We start from the raw sequence: 12,525 nt of genomic DNA, 5'->3' as shown, positions 1-12,525 counted from the left end.
ACATATTGATCTAAAAGTCGAATATCTTTGGATATGGGGTAACCCATATCTATTCTTGTCTACGTTGAAAACCAACCAAAACAAATTCTAGAAGACATTTGAGAAGACTCTGGAATAAATCTTTAGTTTGACACAGAATTGTAACATAATTACTACGTGACAATCAACGTATTCATTTACATTTCATTTATCCTTATGTTACCTTCATTCAAACAAACGCCCGACTGCCTCCGTAAACCCCTATTGCGAAATGTCGGAGTTGAGAGAGACAGCCGCCATCTTGGTCCCGCTTCAGATTTTCAAATGTTAATATCTAGAGTTTTGATTTATCAATATTAAAGCAAATTATATAGTAAGCATCAATAGCGGGGTCTCTATTAGCATCATAAAGATAAGTAAAAAATGTTGAAAAACAAAAAAGTTAGAAAATACGATTTTTTTTATTCGTATCTCCTAACGACAGGAAGTATTGATGACGAACAAAATGTCGCATCCTGGATAGTATCTGTCACTATCTATAATCCCTGAAAGTTTCGTGTTGATATCTTTTACCGTTTTTGAGTTTAACCGTGGACAAAATGTCATTTTAATTTCAGAAAATTGTCCGTAACTTGGCACCGGAAGTGAGTTTACAAAAAATTGCTCAGGTAGATCAAGTTCATGTTACGACACATCTTTCCTGAAAATTTCATGTAATTTCATCCAGTAGTCATCGAGAAATCGCGTGCACAAAATTTTGGAAAAAAAATAATAAAAAGAACTAGATACGATCTCGTTGCGAGCAACGAGAGGTCTTCCGTCCGTTTTAGGAAAAGAAACCCACGTAAAATCGAGCTGAAAAGAGATTCAAAATTTTGGTCACAAGGAGGATTGAACCCATGTCGCCAACGTGAATGCGCTTTTTTTTTTAAAAACTTTATCCCCAATGCGCTAGCCATTAAGCTATTGGGAGTACTGCTCTAAACATACTTGTGTATACTTTTGCAACAGTTCACCTGTCTAAGAATTATAAAAAGCATTCATAATTTCGCGCCAAAAGCCACGAGTAAATATTCGCGCCTTTTCTTTGGACTGATCTATTAAATAGGTATGATAGCTTCAATTAAATTTTAAAAATAAAACATTCTTAGCGCCTTTATTTTATTGACGTTAAGAAAGTATTGTAACATATTAAACACATTACATATGGTATCTAGCCCAGTTACACTAAAGCAGTGAAACGGATATTAAGTTTTAAGATTGACACTCAGTTACAACTTACTACTATAACGTGTCGGACCTGAGCGGTCAGTAGGTCCGTGCTCGGATTACCGAGTTTTACTGGGAATATGATTGAACGAATATATACAGATAATAATATGACACCTGCCTGGTGTCTTTAAATCAAATGACCTAAGTGCTTTGTACAATTATATATCTTCAGTTAATACCGGCACCTGCCTGGTGTCATATGACAATTGCCTCACTATACAACTGACTATATAAGTCAACAGCCACCTGCCTGGTGCCTCTTGATTTAGCCTTTAACACCTGCCTGGTGTCTTACTGCTTACCAAGTTGCCTATATAACTCTAGCCAAGTAGCTACAATATACTCACACGGTGTTTAATTTTGTAAGAGCTTCTCTGTCCTAATGACAAACCTATAGTTAGCGTCACACAGCTATATTTTATCTATTCACTGACTACGGCAACTTTGCACAATTCGATTTGATCGATACACTAATTGGTTTCTGTACTAAAGTGAAGACACAAGCCATTTGGCTGTACTGCCCCCTTGTACCTAAACTTAATCAATGATCATAAGTTATCAGATATCATATTGATAAAATACAACAGACTGCCTTTCTTTTGGCAACACTATTATTATTTTCTAACAGAACATCATTTATCAATATTATATAACTTTGTGAAATCCGGTAATCTGATTGGTCAATACGAAGTACTTATTTTTTAATAACGACCGCTGAAAGCGAATAATGACTCGCACGAGCTGCCTCGTTTTCACTTTCGCTTTAGATAAACATGGAAGTTCGCAAGTTTAAAACATATACTGAAGAACTCTGAGACTGATAATACAAAACAATTACTAGGATATTTGTGAATATTTTTCGAGAATAATAAGCACATACCATTTCATGGTTGAGTTCAACCTTTCCACTCGGCGAGCAGAGTTTTGACGCTGTTTACGCGATTACGGAGACTAAAGAAAATATAGACAAGCATGCCATGTAAGATTGTATCTATTCTTAGAAGACATAGGTATTTATATTTTGTCAGTGCATTTCGTCTGCAAGTGTAAACGAGAGCGATTCTCAATCTGGGGAAGGGGGTACTCTGTGTTATTCGGAGATAGATATCTTGCGTCATTATTATGATATGGGAAGTTTATTGCCGAAACAATTTCCTCTGATTAATATTCATTGAATTCTGAAACATTTACATTCATCTTATTTATGGATAATACTATCTCTGTAAATAATAGGATGATATTCATTGCACTAATAAATTTGGGAAATTATTATTTATATAATATAATAAATATGGACTCAATGCACGGTCAATATGCATTTATAATGACCCAAGATGACAGATATTGACCGAAGATAAATGAAGTATATCGACCTCGGGCTAGCGCCCTCGGTCGAAATACTACATGTATCTTCGGTCAATATCTGTCATCCTGGGTCATTATAAATGCATACTGACCTACATTGAGTCCATATTTGTATAATAATACTTGTATAATTCTTTTGTCAATTGACCAATTAATTACAATATTTACATTGATTATCTACTATTATATAAACAAGTAACAGGAGGTAACTTCTCCAACCATATCACTACTACGTGAGAGTCCACGTAGTTTTCTACATTTCATGTATCCTTATGTCAGAATGGTGTAATCAAACGCTCAGCTGCCTCAAAAAAAACCCTACTCGCGAAATGGCAGAGTTGACAGAGACAGCCGCCATCTTGGGCCCGCTTCAGATTTTCAAATCTTAATATCTAGAGTTCAGAATAACCAATATTTAAACAACTTATATAGCAATCATTGATAGAAAGGTCTCTATTAACATTCCAAAAATAAATGAAAAATATTGAAAAACAAAAAAGTTAGAAAGTATGCTTTTTTTCAATTCGCATCTCCTAACGACAGGAAGTATTGACGACGAACGAAAGGTTGCGTCCTGGTTAGTATCTATCACGATCTATAATCCCTGAAAGTTTCACATTGATATCTTTTACCGTTCTTTAGATTAACCACAGACAAAATGTCATTTTAAAATCAGGAAATGTCCCCTAACTTGGCACCAGAAAGGAATTTTCAAAAAATCGCTCAGATAGATCAAGTTCATGTTACGACACATCTTTTCTGAAAATTTCATGTAATTCCATCCAGTAGTCTTCGAGAAATCGCGTGCACAAAATTTGGAAAAAAAATAATAAAAAGAATAATAATAATAACTAGATACGATCTCGTTGCGAGCAACGAGAGGTCTTCCGTCCGATTCAGGAAAAAAAACCTCGTAAAATTAAGCTGAAAAGTGATTCAAAATTTTGGTCACAAGGAGGATTGAACTCAGGTCGCCAACGTCAATGCACTTTTTTTTCTCTTTTATCCCTAACGCGCATACCATTATGCTATAATTTGGAGCACTGCTCTAAATATACTTTTGTATACTTTTGCAACAGTACATTTGTCTAAGAATTATAAAAGGCGGACCACTATTCATAATTTCGCGCTAAACGCCACGAGTAAATATTCGCGCCTTTTCTTTGGACTGATCTATTAAATAGGTGTGATAGCTTCAATGAAATTAAATAAATAAAACGTTCTTATGGCCTTTATTTTATTTCGACGTTAAGAAAGTATATTTAACACATTGTACACATTACATATCGTATCTAGCCCAGTTACACTAAAGCAGTGAAAAGAAAATTAAGTTTCAAGATTGACACTCAATTGCAACGTACTACCACGTGAAAGTCCAGGTAATTTTTCACATTTCATGTATCTTTATGTTAGAATGGTTCAATCAAACGCTCAGCTGCCTCCATAAACCCCTACTCGCGAAATGGCGGAGTAGACAGAGACAGTCGCCATCTTGGGCCCGCTTCAGATTTTCAAATATTAATATCTAGAGTTCAGATTAACCAATACTAAAACAACTTATATAGTAAGCATCAATGGAAAGGTCACTATTAATATTCCAAAAAGAAATGAAAAATATTGAAGAACAAAAAAGTTAGAAAATGCACTTTTTTAAATTCGCATCTCCTAACGACAGGAAGTATTGACGACGAACGAAAGGTCGCGTCCTGGATAGTGAATATCACGATCTATAATCCCTGAAAGTTTCATGTTGATATCTTCTACCGTTCTTGAGATTAACCGTAGACAAAATTCCATTTTAAATTCAGAAAATGTCCCGTAACTTGGCACCAGAAGAGAATTTTCAAAAAATCTCTCGGAAAAAATAACTTCAGATAACAACACATAGTTTCTGTAAATTTCATGAAAATCCACCCAGTAGTCTTCGAGAAATCGTGTGCACAAAATTTAGTGTACGGAAAAATAATAATAATAATAATAATAATAACTAGATACGATCTCGTTGCGAGCAACGAGAGGTCTTCCGTCCGATTCAGGAAAAAAAAACTTGTAAAATCGAACTAAAAAGTGATTCAAAATTTTGATCACAAGGAGGAGTGAATCCAGGTCGCCAACGTGAATGCGCCTTTTTTTTTCTCATTTCTAACCAACGCGCGAACCATTTAGCTATTGGGAATACTGCTTTATATATATTTGTGTATACTTTTGCAACAGTACACCTGTCTAAGAATCATAAAAGGCGGGCCACTATTCATAATTTCGTGTCAAACGCCACGCGTAAATATTCGCACCTTTTCTTTGTACTGATCTATTAAAGAGGTGCAATAGCTTCAATGAAATTAATTAAATAAAACATTCTTATCACCTTTATTTTATTTCGGCGTTAGGAAAGTATATTTAACACATTGTACACTTTACATATCGTATCTAGCCCAGTAACACTAAAGCAGTGAAACGGAAATTAAGTTTTTTTAGATTGACACTGAATTGCAACGTACTACTACGTAAGAGTCCAAGTAGTTTTTTGCATTTCATGTATCCTTATGTCAGAATGGTTTAATCAAACGCTCAGCTGCCTCCATAAGCCCCTACTCGCGAAATGTCGGAGTTGACAGAGACAGCCGCCATCTTGGGCCCGCTTCAGATTTTCAAATATTAATATCTAAAGTTCAGATTAACCAATATTAAAACAACTTATATAGTAAGCATCAATAGAAGTGTCTCTATTAATATTCCAAAAATAAATGAAAAATATTGAGAAACAAAGAAAGTTGAAAATTTGGACTTTTTGAATTGGCTTCTGGTAGCGACAGGAAGTACTGACGACGAACGAAAAGTTGCGTCCTGGAAAGCATTGATCATCATCTATTAACTCTGAAAGTTTCACATTGATATCTTTTACCGTTTTTGAGTTTAATCGTGGACAAAATGTTGTTTTAAAATCAGGAAAATGGTCCAAAACTTGGCACCAGAGAGGAATTTCCAAAAATTGTCTTGGAACTTTCAAGAGTATCTTACAACACATCTTTCCTGAAAATTTTATGTAATTCTATCCAGAAGTTTTCGAGAAATCGTGTCAGAAAAATAATAATAATAATAATAATAAGAAACAGAGCAATAACTATAAGGTCTTCCGTGAAGACGGAAGACCTTAATAATAAGAAACAATAGAATCACTATAAGGTCTTCCGTGAAGACGGAAGACCTTAATAATAATAATAAGAAACAGTAGAATCACTATAAGGTCTTCCGTGAAGACGGAAGACCTTAATAATACTTAGATGTGAAACTCGTTGCTAGCAATGAGAGGTCTTCCGTCCGATTCCTGAACGAAAACGTAAAATCGAGCTAAAAAATTTTTAAAAAAAAGATTTGCACACAAGAGGGATTGAATCAAAGTCGCCAGCATGAAATTTCAACGCACTAAAATTACTTTATCGGGACCTCTACTCTAAATCTACTAGACGTATATATGAACGAAACAGTGCTTCTCTCTTAAAATTATGAAAGGCGGGTCACTATTCAAAATTTAGCGCCAAACGCCATGAGTTAATCTTCGCGCCTTTTCTTTGGAATGTTCTATTCAATAGGTGTGATAGCTTCAATGAAATTTAACAAAACGTTCTTACAGCCTAAGATTTGAAGTTTAGAAAGTATATTTAACACATTTTTCAAATTCCATATTGTATATATGCATGTAACACTAAAGCGATGAAACATTTATGAATTTTTAACTTTTTAAAATTTCCTGTTTATCCCCAAAGTGAACTGTCACGATTAGTTAATCGAAAAAAGTTGAAACGTTTCGCCGAAAAACATGGCTCGCCCTACGACGGTCAGGGAATCAGATATCATCTATGCTCAAAAACTTGAATCAGGTCTTTGAGACAAGAATGCTTAAAAAAATTGTTTTCTTATTTTTGTCTTACTTTAGTTTAATATGACACAAGTGTGCGTAGAAAAAACAGTTGTTAATATTTATACTCACAATTCTAATTGATATTCTTTTTTTTAAAAACGTATTACTTATAAGTATGATTTCAGATCTGTTTTTCCGTCGTGCACAAAACATATTAGGTATCGAATTTCATTTGCACATTTAGTCTTTTCTTTTTCTACTTTGAACCAGCCAAAACCAATTACAGAAGACGTTAGTTTGACACAGAACTGCAACGTAACTACGACGTGACAGTCCAAGTATTCCTTAACATTTCATTTGTCCTTATGTTACTTTCGTTCAAGCAAACGCTCGGCTGCCTCCGTAAACCCCTATTGCGAAATGTCCGCGTTGACAGAGACAGCCGCCATTTTGGACACGCTTCGGATTTTTGAATGCTAATATCTAGACTTTAGATTTATCAACATTCAAACAAATTATATAGTAAGCATTAAAAGGAGGGTTTCTATTAACATACCAAAAATAAATGAAAAATACTGAAAAACAAAAAAGTTAGAAAATACAATTTTTTTTATTTGCATCTTCAAACGACCGGAAGTACTGACGACGCACGGAAAGGTGATTCCACAAACCACAAAGTCATGATCTATCATCTCCAATAAGTCTCCAGTTTATATCTTTAGCCATTTTCGACAAAAAGGGGCGACAAAATCGCATTTTAAAATCAGGAAATCGTCCGTAACTTGGCACCAGAAGCAAATTTTCCAAATTTCTCTTCGGATGTAACAACTTAATATAATGACAAATACTTTGTGAAAGTTTCATGAAAAACCACTGAATAGTTTTCGAGAAATCGCGTGCACAAAATTTTGTCAAAAAAAAGAATAATAATAATAAGAATAAATAGAAACGATCTAGTTGCGAGCAACGAGAGGTCTTCCGTCTGATTCTGAATTTAAAAAACCAAAAATCGATATTAAAAAGTGATAAAAAAAAAAAATTCGGATATTCGGGGGAGCGAACCCGGGTCACCTGCGTAACAATCCAACGCGCTAACCATTCAGTCATTGAAAACACCGCTTCAATGTTTTAAATGCAAATATCTCGAGATTGAACTTTTCGATTCTAAAACAAATTACATATTTCTCATTCGCATAAGAGTCACTATTAAGATAATTAATATCATAGAAAAACATTTGAAAACAAAAAAGTTGAAAAAATTCCACTTTTTAAATTCGCTTCCGGTAGCGACCGGAAGCACCAACGACGCACGAAATGGGGCTTACGCACATCTAATAACCATGCCCTATGCTCTTAAATAAGTCTCCAGTTCAAATCTTTTGCCATTTTTTCGAAAAATGTGCGACAAAATTGCATTTTAAAATCAGAAAACTGGCCATAACTTGGCACCAAAAGCGAATTATCAGATTTCCTCCCAGATGTATCAAGTTCATATAGATGCACATAATTTCTGAAAATTTCATTGAAATCCATTGAATAGTTGCTGAGAAATCGCATGCACAAAATTTTGGAAAAAAAATAAGAAAAATAATAATAAGAAACAGTAGAATAACTATAAGATCTTCCGTGAAGACGGAAGACCTTAATAGAAACAGTAGAATCACTATAAGGTCTTCCGTGAAGACGGAAGACCTTAATAATAAGAAACAGTAGAATAACTATAAGGTCTTCTGTGAAGACGGAAGACCTTAATAAACAAATATTAGCTTATAGGCTCTGAAAATATTAGTATCAGTAATAACAAGATTTCAGTGTTTAACCTGATTTTTGAAATAATAATTTTGTTAACAAAATGTAAATTCTACACCTACAGTTGTCAGGACAGATGGATTTCTGGTAACTTTTATTAGGAAGTACCGTGTTATATATTTCCAATATGCGACTTCAATAAAATTTTGACCGAAAAAAAGTAAACAATCAAGATTATTTTAAGCAATAAAAAGACCTTAAGCAAACTGCATGATTGACGATAATCAAGGAATAAAAAGACAATTATAATTTTAAAAGTGCTATTAACCGATAAACAAATAAGATGTGGTGCATCGTTTGGAGTCTCCAGTGTTTGTCATATTGGTGACAAACTGACAATGAGGGAATAATTGGGGTTAATTGTGAAATAGTCATTCAAAACATTAAAAATCCATTTATTAGTCCCCTACCGGTGAAACTGGAGGAGACTATAGTTTTCCTCCTAGTCTGTCTGTCTGTCTGTAAACAATTTTTCAAAATGCTACTCCTCCTACAGTTTTAGTCTGATTTCGATATAACTTGGCATACAAGTAGACTACACTAAGATACATAAATTAGTGCATCAGTTTTGGATTTCGATGAGCTGTGTTGCCATGGTTACTAAAAATAGAAATTTCTGTGAAATTCCTTTAAAACGCTACAACTCCTACAGTTTTCGTCTGATTTCAATATAACTTAGCACACAAGTAGACTATACTAAGATTTATAATTTAGTGCATCAGTTTATGATTCTGATGAACAGTGTTGCCGTGGTTACTAAAAATAGAAATTTCTATGAAATTCATTTTAAACATTACTCCTCATACAATTTTGGTTTGATGTTAATATAACTTGGCACACAAGTATACTACACTAAGATACATAATTTAGTGCATCGATTTTTGATTTCAATGAACGTTGTTGCCATGATTACTAAAATTATAAATTTCTGTGAAATTCCTTTAAAATGCTACTTCTACAGTTTTGGTCTGATTTCAATGTAAATTGGCACACAAGTAGGCTAAGAAACATAAATTAGTGCATCGCTTTTTGATTTCGATGATAGTGTAATAGTGTTTTTCAACAAATTTTTCTCGACCAATCAGATTCAACTAATTTGCATGAAAGTATAATATTATACATTGGTGACTGTTAAGGTCCTTTGGCCTCTTTTCTTATGTAAAATGACATTATTATTTACAATGTGTATATCTGTGGTAATTGTAATCACATTTTAGGGCATGAGCAAGTTTGGCATGGATTTATCGATATTGTCTTCTCCTCACATCTGGGAATCTCTGCTATAGCAAGCACTGTGTTGGATATGGAAGAAAATATTTCCAAAAAAAGAAGAGTTGATGAACAAGGTGGTAAGGATTATAAATTTTATTTAACTCCATTTAAAATATTATTTGGTAGAAATGTGTGGTTAGAAATAAGTCTTCAAATTAACACAGCCAAATAGTGTCACAATACCTTTGAAAGACTGAGATGCTGCATGCTTTATCTGTCACAATAAGATTAATTAACACCTCTGTTTGCAAGTGATGCTTGTATTGAAGTTAAGGTCAAGTCTGGGTGATGTTTACATTCACCAGATGTTGACATTCTTTATATCACTTGTAAACTTTCCCACTTTCGACTTCTTCCCAAGAACCAATAGCCAAATTTTGACAAAAACTTGCCAGAACCATTGTGCCAGAAAAGGTGAAACTTGTGTGAAACGTTCACTACATAGTGTAGATTCAAATTTGCTCAAGTCATGACCCCTGGGGAAGGGTGAGGCCACAATGACAGATCAAAAGTTTTATGTAGGAATATATAGGTAAAACATTTAAAAATCTTTCCAAGAACAACAAAGCTATGATTAGTCATGTTGATACAGAAGCATGGCAGTGTAGATTCAAATATGTTAAAATCACGAACCCAGGAGGTAGGGTGCAGCCACAATGGGGGGGGGATGTGAAAGTTTTACATAGGAATATATAGGAAAGGACTTTAAAAATCTTTTCAAGAACAGCAAAGCCATGATAAGTCAGATCACTGGATCAAGTGTTCTGTTGCTGAGCAGGGTTCTATTGATCTTGTGGAGAATTTTGTAATGTACTGAGAGAAGCTTTTACCCTTTGCTATTCACCTATGATAATTGATCACTGTTAATAATGTAATAATTAATAAGTCAATTGAAAAAAAGAATCATGAAGGTTTGAGATAAATGTATGTGCTCAAGAACTATTGTTTTGTTTGGTCTAAATAGTGATAGTGACAAATGGGAGTGTATTATCACTGGCAGGTACAGGCAAGTAAATTAGTATACTTAAGGATTTGATACTAAGTTGTAGACTATTTTATTGATTCCTTAGGATCATTTCTCTTATTTTTACTCTACTGGTCAGAGACCAGAAGAGCTTATGCGATAGTAATGCGTCTGACGTCCATCCGTCTGTCTGTCTGTCTGTCGGTAAACAATTTTTCAAAATGCTACTCCTCCTACAGATTTGGTCGGATTTCAATATAACTTGGCACACAAGTAGACTACACTAAGATACATAATTCCGTGCATCGGTTTTTGATTTCGATGAAAGGTGTTGCCATGGTTACTAAAAATAGAAATTTCTGTGAAATTCTTTCAAAATGCTACTCCTCCTACAGTTTTGGTTCGATATCAGTATAACTTGGCACACAAGTAGATTACACTAAGATACATAATTCTATGCATCAGTTTTTGATTTCGATGAATGGTGTTGCCGTGGTTACTAAAACTAGAAATTTCTGTGAAATTCTTTCAAAATGCTACTCTTCCTACAGATTTGGTTCGATTTCAATATAACTTGGCACACAAGTAGACTACACTAAGATACATAATTCTGTGCATTGGTTTTTGATTTCAATGAACGGTGTTGCCATGGTTACTAAAAATAGAAATTTCTGTAAAATTCTTTCGAAATGCTACTCCTCCTACAGTTTTGGTCCGATTTCAATATAACTTGGCACACAAGTAGACTATACTAAGATACATAATTCTGTGCATCGGTTTTTGATTTCGATGAACGGTGTTGCCGTGGTTACTAAAAATAGAAATTTCTATGAAATTCTTTCAAAATGCTACTCTTCCTACAGTTTTGGTCTGATTTCAGTATAACTTGGCACACAAGTAGACTACACTAAGATACATAATTCTGTGCATTGGTTTTTGATTTCAATGAACGGTGTTGCCATGGTTACTAAAAATAGAAATTTCTGAGAAATTCTTTCCAAATGCTACTCCTCCTACAGTTTTGGTCCGATTTCAATATAACTTGGCACACAAGTAGACTATACTAAGATACATAATTCTGTGCATCGGTTTTTGATTTCAATGAACGGTGTTGCCGTGGTTACTAAAAATAGAAATTTCTGTGAAATTCTTTCAAAATGCTACTCTTCCTACAGTTTTGGTCTGATTTCAGTATAACTTGGCACACAAGTAGACTACACTAAGATACATAATTCTGTGCATCAGTTTTTGATTTCGATGAACGGTGTTGCCGAGGTGACTAAAAATAGAAATTTCTAGAAATTCATTCAAAATGTTACTCCTCCTACAGTTTTGGTCTGATTTCAGTATAACTTGGCACACAAGTCGGCTACACTAAGATGCATAATTTTGTGCATCAGTTTTTGATTTCTATGAACGGTGTTGCCATGATTACTAAAAATAGAAATTTCTTTGAAATTCTTTCAAAATGCTACTCTTCCTACAGTTTTGGTCTGATTTCAATATAACTTGGCACACAAGTAGAGGCTACACTAAGATACATAATTCTGTGCATTGGTTTTTGCTTTGATGAGTGGTAAGGATCATTTATCTCTTTATTGCTGTTTTAAAGTTTCAAGTCGCAACTGCTAGTTTTATCTTCCTTTGTTTTAAGTATAAACCAGTAGAGCTACAGTCTCGACAGAGACTTCTGGTTTAGCAATTGATACTGTATACAGGGAAATTTTCACCCCCGTTTTATTTTCGCCCCTTTCATCCTACCCTCATTTGGGCGAATTTAAAACGGGGCGAACTCAAAGAAGACAGTATTATTTATTAAACAAAACTATGACTGGGCGAATTTAAAGAGGGGCTAAATTGTTTGCAAGTGTGAAAGGGCGAAAATAATCCTGTATACAGTATTCATCTATCAGTTTATATATTGTATACTTTAATCTATGGATCCTTTACAGTGTTGTATTATACTCATGTGACCGTTAGGCCCTTGGGCCTCTTGTATTACAAT

At 34.2% G+C, this 12,525-nt stretch overlaps 1 protein-coding gene across 1 annotated transcript in view; it reads left to right on the top strand.

Annotated features, from left to right (window-relative positions):
- Window positions 1–12,525, top strand: part of LOC134243062 (uncharacterized) — a 28,928-nt gene that overhangs the window by 15,847 nt on the left and 556 nt on the right. The window contains exon 3 of the mRNA XM_062725281.1: window positions 9,502–9,633. Coding sequence (XP_062581265.1) covers window positions 9,502–9,633 — 132 coding nt within the window. The remainder of the gene's footprint in view (window positions 1–9,501; window positions 9,634–12,525) is intronic.

This window comes from Saccostrea cucullata, unplaced genomic scaffold, assembly GCF_032062105.1.
Source record: "Saccostrea cucullata isolate Sc308-1 unplaced genomic scaffold, CSIRO_AGI_Scuc_v1 ctg8985, whole genome shotgun sequence".
NCBI lineage: Eukaryota > Metazoa > Mollusca > Bivalvia > Ostreida > Ostreidae > Saccostrea > Saccostrea cuccullata.
This window is presented reverse-complemented; position numbering and strand designations above follow the sequence as displayed.